Source organism: Cnephaeus nilssonii (genome assembly GCF_951640355.1).
Source record: "Cnephaeus nilssonii genome assembly, chromosome: 24".
Taxonomy (NCBI): Eukaryota; Metazoa; Chordata; class Mammalia; order Chiroptera; family Vespertilionidae; genus Cnephaeus; species Cnephaeus nilssonii.
In genome coordinates this window covers 13,266,189-13,279,903 of record NC_137095.1, presented here as the reverse complement: position 1 = coordinate 13,279,903, position 13,715 = coordinate 13,266,189, and the positions used below count along the sequence as shown (strand labels likewise).

The window sequence follows — 13,715 nt, the reverse complement described above, 5'->3', positions numbered from 1 at the left end:
CAGTCTATGTTGTTCATCATTTCCCCTAGATGAGCGAAATCATGTGTCACTAGAGATACACTTATAAGAATTGAATGTGCGACGAGCAATAATAGTTATGCTGACAGGCAAACGAATCAGTCTGTAGTGAGTTTCTTTCTGGTCCAACAGTTCTTTTGAGACCCAATATCAATGTCCACCAGTTCCTTATGAGTACATGTCGGCACTGACCCCTCAGCTCTGGATGGTGGACAAATGGTGGTAATGCAGGTCCGACTCCCTCTGGTTTGGTCTCGGCCGGATCCAGGGGCACGGCTTCACCCGGATCCAGGGGCCCACGGCCTCACCCGGACCCGGGATCCAGTCTCACTCGGATCTAGGGGCACACAGCCTCGCCCAGACCCAGGATTCAGCTTCATCCGGACCCAGGGGCGCATGGCCTCACCCGGACCCAGGGGCGCGTGGCCTCTCCCAGACCCAGGGTCGCGTGGCCTCACCCGGATCCAGGGGCCCACGGCCTCACCCGGACCAGGGACCCAGTCTCACCCGGATCCAGGGGCCCACGGCCTCACCCGGACCCGGGGCCCAGGCTCACCCGGATCCAGGGGCCCAGGGCCTCGCCCGGACCCGGGGCCCAGGCTCACCCGGATCCAGGGGCCCAGGGCCTCGCCCGGACCCGGGACCCAGGCTCACCCGGATCCAGGGGCCCAGGGCCTCCCCCGGACCCGGGGCCAGGCTCACCCGGATCCAGGGGCCCAGGGCCTCGCCCGGACCCGGGGCCAGGCTCACCCGGATCCAGGGGCCCAGGGCCTCGCCCGGACCCGGGACCCAGGCTCACCCGGATCCAGGGGCCCAGGGCCTCGCCCGGACCCGGGACCCAGGCTCACCCGGATCCAGGGGCCCAGGGCCTCCCCCGGACCCGGGGCCAGGCTCACCCGGATCCAGGGGCCCAGGGCCTCCCCCGGACCCGGGGCCCAGGCTCACCCGGATCCAGGGGCCCAGGGCCTCCCCCGGACCCGGGACCCAGGCTCACCCGGATCCAGGGGCCCAGGGCCTCGCCCGGACCCGGGACCCAGGCTCCCCCGGATCCAGGGGCCCAGGGCCTCGCCCGGACCCGGGACCCAGGCTCCCCCGGATCCAGGGGCCCAGGGCCTCGCCCGGACCCGGGACCCAGGCTCCCCCGGATCCAGGGGCCCAGGGCCTCGCCCGGACCCGGGACCCAGGCTCCCCCGGATCCAGGGGCCCAGGGCCTCGCCCGGACCCGGGACCCAGGCTCCCCCGGATCCAGGGGCCCAGGGCCTCGCCCGGACCCGGGACCCAGGCTCACCCGGATCCAGGGGCCCAGGGCCTCGCCCGGACCCGGGACCCAGGCTCACCCGGATCCAGGGGCCCAGGGCCTCGCCCGGACCCGGGACCCAGGCTCACCCGGATCCAGGGGCCCAGGGCCTCGCCCGGACCCGGGACCCAGGCTCACCCGGATCCAGGGGCCCAGGGCCTCGCCCGGACCCGGGACCCAGGCTCACCCGGATCCAGGGGCCCAGGGCCTCGCCCGGACCCGGGACCCAGGCTCACCCGGATCCAGGGGCCCAGGGCCTCGCCCGGACCCGGGACCCAGGCTCACCCGGATCCAGGGGCCCAGGGCCTCGCCCGGACCCGGGACCCAGGCTCACCCGGATCCTGGGGCCCAGGGCCTCGCCCGGACCCGGGACCCAGGCTCACCCGGATCCAGGGGCCCAGGGCCTCGCCCGGACCCGGGACCCAGGCTCACCCGGATCCAGGGGCCCAGGGCCTCGCCCGGACCCGGGACCCAGGCTCACCCGGATCCAGGGGCCCAGGGCCTCGCCCGGACCCGGGACCCAGGCTCACCCGGATCCAGGGGCCCAGGGCCTCGCCCGGACCCGGGACCCAGGCTCACCCGGATCCAGGGGCCCAGGGCCTCGCCCGGACCCGGGACCCAGGCTCACCCGGATCCAGGGGCCCAGGGCCTCGCCCGGACCCGGGACCCAGGCTCACCCGGATCCAGGGGCCCAGGGCCTCGCCCGGACCCGGGACCCAGGCTCACCCGGATCCAGGGGCCCAGGGCCTCGCCCGGACCCGGGACCCAGGCTCACCCGGATCCAGGGGCCCAGGGCCTCGCCCGGACCCGGGACCCAGGCTCACCCGGATCCAGGGGCCCCGGGCCTCGCCCGGACCCGGGACCCAGGCTCACCCGGATCCAGGGACCCCGGGCCTCGCCCGGACCCGGGGCCAGGCTCACCCGGGTCCAGGGGCCCAGGGCCTCGCCCGGACCCGGGACCCAGGCTCACCCGGATCCAGGGGCCCAGGGCCTCGCCCGGACCCGGGACCCAGGGTCACCCGGATCCAGGGGCCCACGGCCTCGCCCGGACCCAGGATTCAGCCTCACCCGGATCCAGGGGTGCACGGCCTCGCCCAGACCCAGGATTCAGCCTCACCCGGACCCAGGGGCGCATGGCCTTGCCCTGACCCAGGGGCACATGGCCTCACCCGGACCCGGGGCCCAGCCTCCCCCTGACCCAGTTTCCAGCCTCACCCGGACCCAGAGGCGCGCGGCTTCACCCAGTTCCGGGACCCAGCGGGGTTTCATCTTCTTGATCCCAATTCCTGTTGGTCAATTCCCTCTCAGCAATTCCTTCGGCCATTTTCTCAGAGTTCCAGGGCAGCCACCGCAGATCTCGTTGGGCGGCGGGCTCGGCGAAGCTACGGTGTGCCCGGTGCGCGGCGGCGGGCTGGTCCGGGGTGGCTGCGTCGGCCCTTGGGTCTGCAGCGGTGGCCGGTCGCCGAGCATGCGCACCTGGCCGCTTCCGAGGCGTTGAGATTCTTGAAGGACTCGGAGGTCAGCAAGCGCGTAGTCTCCCATCCCATGTCTCCCAGGGGCTCGTCTGTCCGTGCTCGGCAGCGAGTGAAGCCTTCCCCTCAGCCGGAGACCGCTGGGGGAACTGCGCCGAGCACGATCCAGGCCGCCATTGTGTCGCCTGAGCCGTAGTTTTTAAAGTGTGGTCTTTGGGTCACCGGCATCAGCTTCATCCCGCGTACCCCTCTCTTTTATTCTAGTTGTAGAGCATCTGCTCAGTCAGCCCTCCGGTGGTTCTGGATGGTGTCTGCTCTGCTCTCCCGTCGTAGTCTCTAAATTGTTGTGGTAGGCAGCAATCAGGCTTCTGCCCTATGCCTCCATCTTGGTCCTTGTTTGTATAGTTAAGTCTTGATTGTTGTTGGTGTCACTGGGAGGAATTGTCCTCCAGGCCAATTGGTCGTGCGGACCCTCTGTGTCTATAAAGGAAGAGTTGCTGTGCGGGAGACACGTTTATTTGCCGGGTCTTGGTGCAGCAAGGCTTTGGCGCTCACTGCGTCTGCCTCTTGAATGTGTCCCTTATGGTAGTGGTTGAAATCTGGTGTCATCTCACACCGACCACTAGATGCCTTCGTTTCTGGGTCTCCAATGGAGTGTAGGTCAGCTACTGCCTGAGGCCCCTCAGCAGGAATTACAGCATCCCTTATATTAGTGACCTGTTTCGGTGTCTTCCCCTTTTGGCTGCCTCCCTATCGCTCAGCTTCCCCAATCTCCCTAGGTGGTCGCTCTTGATATCCCCCTTTGTGGGCTGAGTGCAAAGTCTTGGTGTTGTTAAGCCTTGATTGCTGTTGGTACACTGGGAGGATGTGACCTCCGGCCCAATTGGCTGTGAGGATCAGCTGTGTCTATGCCGGGAGACAGCCCCATTCAACTAGACTTGCAAAATTGTAAAAGCCTCTGTGTTCAGCTTGGATGGGGCGGAGTTACAGGGCGGAGCCTACCGCCTTGGCTTCCCGTCAGCCCCGCCCTATGAGGTTCCTGTGTCTCAGTGTCCCTCCGTACTCCCAGCAAACACCTCTGAGAGAAAAGCGCCCTGGAGTTTCGCGCGCTGCCAAACAGTCTAGTCTCTCCCCCAATGAATCTGGATTCCCAGATTCTCGCCCAGAACTGGGTTTCCGTGTAGTCAGAATTGGGGCTCACCTCAGTCTGGCGCTTTTGTCTCCTTCCCTCCAGGGCGACTCAGCGGCACAGTCAGCAGCCCATCCTCCGCGCACAATCCCCTGCGCGCCTCCGGTGCTCTGCTCTTCGCCGCCTCTCTGCACCTCTGCTCCACAGCCCAGCTTTCCCCAGTATGAGCCTGGCTTCCCCGGGTCTTTCCCGGAGCTGGGGTTCAGTGCAGTTGGAACTGGGGGTTCAGCACAGTCCGGAGCCCTTGTCTCCCTCCCGCTAGGGCAATCCAGCGGCACAGGCAACAGTCCCTCCTCTGCGCACATTCCCGTGCGCGGCTCCGGCGCAGCTCCTCTGTGTCTCTGTCCCACAGCCCAGACTCCCCCAGCATGAGCCCGGCTTCCCAGGGTTTCGCCGGGAGATGGGGTTCAGTGCAGTTGGAGCTGGGGTTCAGCACAATCTGGCGCTTTTATCTCCTTCCCGCCAGAGAACGCCAGCCAGGCCGTCAGCCGCCCCTTCCTCTCCGGCTCCGTCTTCCCTGCACGCGCGCGGGCTCCTGTCTCCACCCGTGTCTCCATACCTCAAGCTTTTACGGCTTCCCTGATTTTCCTTGTGGTTTTCTTTTTCCTTCTAATTGTGCGCATTTCAGTCAGCCAGCTTTCCTGTGGTTCTGGATGATGTCCGTTTTGATTTTTAGTTGTGTTTTTGAAATTGTTGTGCCCGGCTGTAGGTTAGGTGTTTAACCTATGCCGCCATCTTGGTTTCCCTCTCAGTGTATATTCTAACATCTCCTTTCTGCTTCTCTGTAGTACATCCTCAATTAATTTCTGCGTCTTCATTTTCTGAAAGGCTGTGAGGGGTCAAGTTTCTGAGTCTTGGCTTGTCTGAAAGCAACATCACCTTCTGTCTTTACTCTTGTTACGGAGCGATCTTGATTATCAAATCCCAGGCCGAAAACATCTTCTGCAAATCCATATCATCATTTATCTTCTAAATCACTTCAAGTGGGCCAGGCAAACATGATTTCTCTTTTGAGAAGCGAGATTGCCCATCTCCCCATAAGTCATCCTTCCTTAAATGCTCATCATTAGGATTCCTCCAGCCGGTCCACGCTGGCAGAGACTCTTCTGATTAATAGTTCATCAGGAATTCGCAGAGAGCTCTTTTATCAGCGGTAATCAGTTTCCTAACAACAAATTTCGTGCATCAGCCAGAAGTTCCCATTTCTAGGGCTGCCTTTACTAATGATGCACTTAGTCCCTGAGTTCTAAAACAGGCTCTGACTGTTACTTCACTTACGCTAATGCCACTAACCTGCTGGGCCGTGAGGATCCCCCTAATGTTTTTCTCAGGGAGGGGCACCCCAATTTCAGTTACATCCTCTTGCCCTAGACCAGGGGACCTCAAACTACGGCCCGCGGGCCACATGCGGCCCGCCGAGGACATTTATCCAGCCCGCCGGGTGTTTTTGCCGCCGCTGCCTGTCCTGCTTAGCAGCCGACTTAGCAGTGTGCATAAGAATTTGTTCATAGTTTTTTTTAAACTATAGTCCGGCCCTCCAGCGGTCTGAGGGACAGTGAACTGGCCCCCTGTTTAAAAAGTTTGAGGACCCCTGCCCAAGACTCTCAGATCCATAGTCCCCCACCCCCATGGCTGATGTCCTCCTTGGGCTGTTTTGAGACTTTCTCCTTACTGGCCTTTGAGCTCTTGCTAAGAGCTGCTGCGCCTTCTCTTGAGGTCCCTGTGATTTCTTATCAGCGTGTGGTCTTCCTTACTTTTGAACTTCTCCGTCCCCTTCCCTGGAAACACGGAGTCCTAAGTCGTGGTGAGAGAACATCAGGGTTGTTGTGTAGAAACTAAAGGCACATTATATGCACATGGACCGTATTGTGTCTTGAGCACCTTGGCCACGGAGTCCAACCCGAGGCCTGCAAGTATTCTGATACCTGATGCTCGCTCAGTGACTCTGGGCTTCCTCTCGCGGTTAGGTGCCCTGTAGCCCCAGATCCTGACGCCGTCTCTCCTCCCGAAATCATCTGGTGACCTCTCCTTACCCTCCGCGCCAGGGGCCTCTCTTTCCTGGAGGTGCTTCCTCTCCGGGCTCCTCTAGCCGCCTCCACGGCTGTAGGCCTCCTCTGGGAGGCTCTGCGCTGGCCTCCGCGACCAGTTGCACGAAGGGGCGTCTGTCTCAGGATAAAACGCATCGGGGCCCTCTCCTCTCCGTGGGAAGCGTGCAGGGAGCCAGGACTGACTGGCCGTCGGCTCACCTCTCTGTGCCTCTGTCTCCCCCCTGCTAGGTCGGAGGTCACACCATGCTCCCCATCCGCTGGATGCCCCCCGAGAGCATCATGTACCGGAAGTTCACCACCGAGAGCGACGTGTGGAGCTTCGGGGTCATCCTCTGGGAGATCTTCACCTATGGCAAGCAGCCCTGGTTCCAGCTCTCCAACACGGAGGTACCGGGCGCAGGGCCTCGACGGCAGGCCGGGGGCGGGGGGGAGGCTGACAGGAGTGAGCTCAGGCCAGGACTCAGACAGGGCATGAAGCAGGAGGTGGAGCCAGGAGAGCAGACGGAGGCCTAAGAAGGGGTGGGGGAGAGCTTTGAGTAGGATGAGACGATAGCTTAGGAAATGAGGTCTAATTACCAAGAGAGCGTGAAATCAGATCTCCGGATTGAGAGGCAGGTCACGGTTCTCTTTGCTCTGCTGCTCTCAAAATCGCCACTGTTTCGCTCAGAAACAAGGATGACAGAGAGCCACTGCGAGGTCTTCGATTGTGCCACTTGCGGGGACACCCCCGCTCAGGATGCCCAGTCGTCTGGGTCCCAAGGGCTCCGGGCCTGCCAGGCTGGGACGTGCCGGCCGTGAGGCGGGAGGGCAGAGCCCAGGTTATTCATGGGACACTGGAACGCTAACGGTTAACGCAGTAACAATAAACACTGTGGATGCTTTTCATTGACACGAATCCTAAAGAATACAAATCCCATTTAATTCCCAAGCACCTTAGCTCTGTATGGACTCAGTGCTTTCCACACACACACACACACACACCTGGTGAGACGCTCCTGAAGGCAGGGGGGTTGCGTGGGGTCCTGAGATGGACTGGCCGGGGTCTCAGAGGCGCGAGCTTCTAGAACGTGGGGGAAACTTGGGCCAAGGTCACCAGGCTCTTCTGCTCCCAAAGCCCGTCGGGGCGGTTCTGTTGTGCCTGCCCTGGAGCCGGGCTGACCCAGGAGTCAGTGTAGCTTGTAGGCAAGGAGGGGCTCCGTCCCCCAATGCAATGAGCCCAGGCGAGGTGGGGTTCATCACCATGGCCTCTGCTTTCCGGAGAGACATGCGCACACCAGGCCTTTCAGATCGGAGTTGTGTCCGAACAGCCAAGAGATTATCTCTTCCTTGGGAGCTGTGTTCATCTGCACTTCCTTAGGCCCTGGCCACGTAACCAAGGGCATCTCATCATTTATAAGCTGAGTGGGTCCTGAACACATTTTCTAAAATAGGACAAAACAGTTTAATGACCTTTTAAAAAAATAAATGTGTGTATGTCAGAACCCATTGTCATGATGTTTTAAAAAATTACTACTTTCTTCCTGGGGTGGGACCGGTGGTGGGCACACACATGCACACGTGCACACACATGCACAGACATGTGCCCTGAGCACAGCTCGGGTCGTCTGGTGGCCCCGTAGAGACAGAACCTGGGCTGAGGGTACGAGGGGCGGCAGATGCCCTGACATCCAGGCTGGCCTGGTAGCCAACAGTGTGTCTGTGGTCCTTTCTAATGGCTTGGTGAGGCCTCGGCATTGAAGCAGGCGTCTCACCCCATCACCTGTCCCTCTCCACCGGCCCGGCAGCCAGTAGCCTCGGTCACTGGCAGTCGGGTTCTCTGCGGAGATTGACAGCCTGGTCAGCCCACACTCGGGGGGACTCGGCTGAGGGCATAGGCGTAGGCCTTAGTTGAACTGGGTCCCTTTTCTGGGGCCGCAGGTGATGGTGGGTGGAAACGGGGCTCTCATGAGAGTAGGGGCATGAGCTGCTCACGTCCTCTCAGGATGGCAGAGAAGCGAGCCATCGCAGACTCCGGGGTCGACACGACCCGGAAGGAGATGTACGAGGGCTTGACAAGCCATCCAGGGTCATCAGAGTGACGCGGGGCAATAGGGCGATAGAAGGAGAAATAAAGACAGACCCTTCAGGTGCTCCCCGAGAGGTTCCCGTGTGTTTTGCCATCGCCACCTATCTTCAAGTGCGGGAACTGCAGCCCAGGGTAGGTGACGTGCCCCAGGTGAGATGGCGGGAGAGTTAGTAGTTAGAGCGGTTCGAACTACCTGAGAACCCGCAGGGGAAACCTTGAAATTTCCCATGTTCAGCATCAGCAGAGAAGGTCCTTGAGGACCTGAAAATGGACCACAGATGGCAGGCTCGGTCCCCAAATGCCCAGCTGGGGAGGGGCCGGCCCCTCGTGCTGTGCGTCCCGACTCCTCTTTCTGGCTCTCCCTGCGTTATGGGGCCATGCGGTCCCTCTTGTTCTCCTGTGGCCCCTGCAGCACGGGTAGGAGGCGGTCAGAGCAGACAGTGGATCCCCACCTCGCAGGCGAGGATGCTGAGCTCCTGTGAGGTCGGGCGTGCACTGGCCACCCGGCGGGGTGCTGAGTGTCCCCTCCTTGCGCTGGGGACTTTAAAATAAATGGCACACGCGGTTTAGTGCAGAGAGCGGGGAGCATGGGCCTTGCCGAGGCGTGGCGGCACTCGTGGGAGGGGCACAGCAGCTGGGACTGAGGGGCGCTCCCCAGGAAGTGGGACCCCAGGGGAGACGGCCACGGAGGGGCCAGGTGGCACCAGGCTCCCTCCCGGGGTTTCAGAGTCAGGCTGCTCATCAGAGGGGAGGGCAGGTCAGAGGCCAGTCCACTCCCGGGCAATGCAGCAGCCGGTCATCCGGAGCAGCTTCAGGAGCGAGGTCAGAGGAGAGTGCATCGGGCGTCTATCCAGGAAGGCCGGCCGGGAGGCGGAGCCCTAGGAACACCTGTGGGCACCCCTGGCGATGCCACGCCAGTCCCTGTCCTCGTCTCCCGCACACACAGGGCTCACGAGCGCCTCTGCTCTGTCTCCTGCCCCGCCCGCGGCCTGTGCCGTGGGTACCGGGCCCTGCGCTGCGCCCACCAGGGAAGCCGCGGCCTCCGGGGGGGCCGGCCGAGCTCCGATGTAACGTCCTCGTTCTCCCCGCTCTTTCAGGTCATTGAGTGCATCACCCAAGGCCGCGTGTTGGAGCGGCCCCGAGTCTGCCCCAAAGAGGTGTACGATGTGATGCTTGGCTGCTGGCAGAGGGAGCCGCAGCAGCGGTTAAACATCAAGGAAATCTACAAAATCCTCCACGCCTTGGGGAAGGCCACGCCCATCTACCTGGACATCCTCGGCTAGGCCCGCGGCGGCCGCGGTCACGGAGTCTTGCCTGTTGCCTCCTCTCTCCAGCCTCACACGCCCCCCTTCCACCTCACAGCCCCTTCCCCGCCCTTGACTGAAGCGAACATCTTCATATAAACTCAAGTGCCTGCTACACATACGACACTGAAAAAGGAAAGGAGAAACCCTGTAAGACAGTTGGCGTCTATATATATATATATAATATATATATAATATATATATTTATATACCTACTATCTATCTATATCTACAGAGAGACCCCTTCTCTAATCCCGAGAGAAGCTGCTAATACTGAAACCACGAGACTACGGCGACAACTCAGAAAATCGTCACCGTTACGAACACAGACGAACGTTCCCTTTGACTTAAGCTGTGGCCCGTGCTTCCGCAGCGCTGGCTTTTCGGGCGGAAGACCTGGACGATGCACAGAGACGGGGGACGGGAGGAGCTGGGTGGACCCCGACCCCCTGCACAGGCTCCTGCGCTGATGGCAGGATGGCACCAGCCGTGCTCAGCAAGGACCTGCTCCCGACGTGGGCCTGGATCTCCCCTGGCCACGCCCCCAAGCCTTCCCTTTTCCCGGGGACCTTTGTCTCCTCCAAGACGGTTTTCGAACTCTTCTCCATCCCGGAAAGTGTCGTCCCGATGCCTCTGGGAGCCGGCAATGGTGCCCACACACTGAGCAAAGAGCAGCAAGGACGCACAGTCCTGGCGGCCACAGCGTCTCGCGTGTAACCCGCGTCCTAGGGCGGTGTCATCTGTCCTGGGAGCATCAGGAACTGGTGGGCTTTCTGGACGGACAGACCCACCGAGGACCAAGCTGTGACCTGGGCCCAACTCGAGGCACTGCCCTGCCTTTCATCCCTGGAGGGATTCCTTGGCCCCGCCTCCCACACTCAGGCCTCCGGGGCGTTGGGGTCTCCACACGTGGACACAGGGCCTCGGCAGCAGGAGACTTCGTCCTTGTCGTTCCTGATGGGAAGTGCCCCCTCGGGGTCCGCTGCTTCCCCGGATCCTGGCCCCACTTCCTGGGCATCTCCTGAGCCCGCAGTGAGCCCGCTGCATAGGCCCTCGGCTCGCTCCTCACGTCCGGGCCGGGAAGAATTGATGTGTCCGTCTGCCTGCCTGGGAGCTGCTGTGGATGTGCAGGGGCTGAGAGATCGCTTTGGGGGTGGGGGCGGGGCTTCTCCGGGAGAGGCCAGTGCGTGGCCAGTGCCGCAGGCCCCGCATCCCGATGAGGGCGAGCCCTGCCCAGGGACAGAATGAGACGCCTGGGCAGGCGCCCGCTCCCCTGCCTGCCCTCCGGCCGCTGCTGTCAAGGACTGCGGGCCACAGAGCCGGGACAACAGCCCCGCAGAGCCTCCTGCCGGGGAGGCCAGCGTGCACCCTCCGGGCCACCAGCCCCGCCAGCCACCTCCCCCCAAGCACAGAGCCACCTCATGGACTGGTCGCTGCCCGTCGGGGCCTCTGGGGGCCTCTGGCCTGCCCCCTGCCCTGTCCGCCGGAGGGACGTCCTCATCTGGGCGCCTGGTCACCTGCAGCGTGGGCCTCCCCGCGTGGAGCTCAGGACTGACTTCTGTGTTCGCGATTCCCCTTCTTTTTTTAGACCAACATGTTTGTATTCAAACAGACAAGAGCTGTGCTCCGACTGTAGGCTGCAGGGATGGGGAGGGGCTGCTCAGCTGGGCTGCGGGGGCGGGGGGTGCTCGAGCTTGCCGGGGGTTTCCTCGGTGCCCAGCCCTGAGGGCTTTTGAGGGGAGCGCTTTGGATTGACCCCCTTGCCGTCCTGTGGCAGTGACCCCCTCCACGGGAGGCCCTGAGCAGTGTGGGCTGGCGGGGCTGCACGCAGGGCGCAGACAGGGTTCGGGCTGGTGGCTCAGGGCGACGTGCCCCTGGACGGGTCACCGGGGGCGAGGGGAAGTGTCAGCTGCCTGTGGGGAGAGCAGAGGGAAAAGGTGGCGGGCAGGGGCAGGGGCACCTCGCGCTTACTGCCCCTGCAGGACTGTAGCGTCTGCTTTACATGGTGGCCTGTGAGCCTTGGCAAGTGAAACCACCCAGGGGTTTGGATCGGGAAGGAGGTGGGGAGGGCGCTGGGAATGGAGGGGGCGGGGGGCTCTGGAGGGGGAGGGGCGTGCATACTCCTGTAGCGAGACAGGGCCGTGGACTCATCGTGCCGTGACTCAGTTTCCCCACCTGCAAGAGGAGGGGTGTGCTTGCTGACCCCTGGCCCCGTATACCTCTTAAACCATTGGATTCTAAGTGCTGTCACTGTGGCGTTTTTCTCAGTCCCTTTTGGAGTTCCAGGACGACCCTCCTAGGCCTTGATGGGGGCGGGGGTGGGAGGGGGGAGTGAGTGGGGGGGGCGGGGCGCGGTGCAGCTGCCTCTGAGGGTCCATCGGCCTGGGCAGGGCTGGGCTCCAAGGGGACGCCTTCTCTCCCTCGCACCTTCATCACTGAGCGATCCTAAGGCCCAAGTGCCCGCGACTACTTCAGGCCCAGGCGCGTCTCTGGCCTCCTCGCCCCTCCCAGCCTCTCTACGCGCCCGAAAAGCACTGGCGCAGCTCCCCCTATTTATTCACTTATTTATTTTTAAAGCGCCTACTGTGGTTGAATGCGTCTTGAAATGACCCCCTCTTCGGCCCCCGTGGCCACAGCAGGCCACTGCATCCCGACATCCACAGCCCGACAGGCCGTGCCGAGGGGCTGCGAGGGTGTAGCCTCGTGTGAGCTGTGCCCCGCCGGCTGCCGGATGCTCCTGTTCGCCCCTGCAGGCCCCCTCCTGGACCGGGCAGGAGCGGCCTGCAGTTGGGTGCCCACCCGGGAGTAGGGTGCCATGGCCAAGGGTCATTCCAGGTCCTTGCTTTGGACTTGAACCATGTGCTGCCCTCTGATCGCAGCCCTGACCTGGCAGTGGGATTTGGAGGCTCACTGAGCCCCCTTCAGCGGAGAGACCGTGGACTTGCCGCTCCCTCCGCTCAGCAGAGATCACGCACAAATCACCCAGACGAGGCGCCCCGAGCCTTGCAAGGCCCCCAGCCCTCCCCCCCGGGCTCCGCTGGGCGGTCCTCTTCCCCTCGCAATGCTCACTTGCGGACGACACCAGTGCAAATCTCTTTGGTGCTAAACCCTACAGAAACCAACACCAACAGGAGGGCTGGCAGCGTGTGCGGCTGCACGAGGCTCGGCCTAGAAGCACAAGCGCGTCGGTCACGCCGAGAGCACAGGATGCGCGGGGGGAGGTGGGTGGGTGTGGAGGGGTGGAAAGGCCGCCAGAGTCCCGGCTCCCCTTTGAGCGACCCAGGGGACCCTGCCCAGTCAGCTAAGCTCTCCGAGGATCAGATTTCTCATCTGAGACATGTGAGAGGTTGTACTAGGTATTCTTAGAGTCCCTTTCAGCTTAAAAAGAATTCTGCATTCTGGTCCCACTTTTTTTTTTTTTTAAGTTGTTAGAAATAAGGGAAGACTAAAGCTTGTTAGAAATAAGAGAAAGTGAAAGATGGGTAAGGACGAGGAGAAGGAGGAAAAGTTACCAACGGCAGGAAATTGATTGTAGAAGGCAAGTGAGGACGAGGAAGGCTCAGTGACTTCTTAGTCTTAAGGGATGTTGGCGGGGGGAGCTGGGCAGATAAGCCAGGGACTCCATTCTCCTGCTCTTTATTTTTTAAATATATGTTTATTGATGTCAGAGAGGAAGGAGAGGGCGAGAGAGAGAAACATCAGTGATGAGAGAGAATCATGGATCAGCTGCCTCCTGCACGCCCCACACTGGGGATCGAGCCCACAACCCAGGCCTGTGCCCTTGACCAGGAATCAAAACGTGACCTCCTGGTTCATGGGTTGACGCTCAACCACCGAGCCAGCCAGGCTCTCGTGCCCTTTAAGACAGGCTGCCAGCAGACCCCCGGCTGCCCTCCCCATCCTATTCCATTCAACACCCACTCCCCCCGTGTGGGCAGACTCTGTTCCAAGAGCTGGAGACCGCTTACCCACCCCTCACGCAGGCCACTGGCCGTCTGAACTCGGGGTCAGAACCCAAGGGGCTGTCACCTCTCCCTGCTGATGTCAGGAGCGGCGTGGGAAGTTGCAGGCTACCCCCATCGTTCTTCTTCGTGCGGGAATGGCGAATGGCTTCTTGGCCCGCTTTTCCAAACCGGACAGCAGCGGTATCATCTTGATTTGAGCTGTCCTTGTTGCCAGGACATTCCTGAGGCCGGGGTCTTCCCGGTGCGTTGTCCACAGCCGGGAACAGAGCAGCAGCTCAGGCCTGCTTGCTGAACGGGCCCGTGTGCCCACAGCGGCTGGGGGGCTGCCTCCAATGTCCCCGGGAGGCTACTGTCAGC

General features: G+C 62.1%; 1 protein-coding gene across 4 annotated transcripts in view; it reads left to right on the top strand.

Moving 5' to 3' along the window:
* NTRK3 (neurotrophic receptor tyrosine kinase 3) overlaps window positions 1–9,372 on the top strand; it is a gene marked incomplete at both ends in the record, with an annotated part of 228,155 nt that extends 218,783 nt beyond the window's left edge. For all 4 annotated transcript variants that reach the window (XM_079764236.1, XM_079764235.1, XM_079764234.1 and 1 more), the window contains 2 exons: window positions 6,253–6,411; window positions 9,187–9,372. In XM_079764236.1, coding sequence (XP_079620362.1) covers window positions 6,253–6,411; window positions 9,187–9,372 — 345 coding nt within the window. The remainder of the gene's footprint in view (window positions 1–6,252; window positions 6,412–9,186) is intronic.
* Window positions 9,373–13,715: the final 4,343 nt, after the last annotated feature.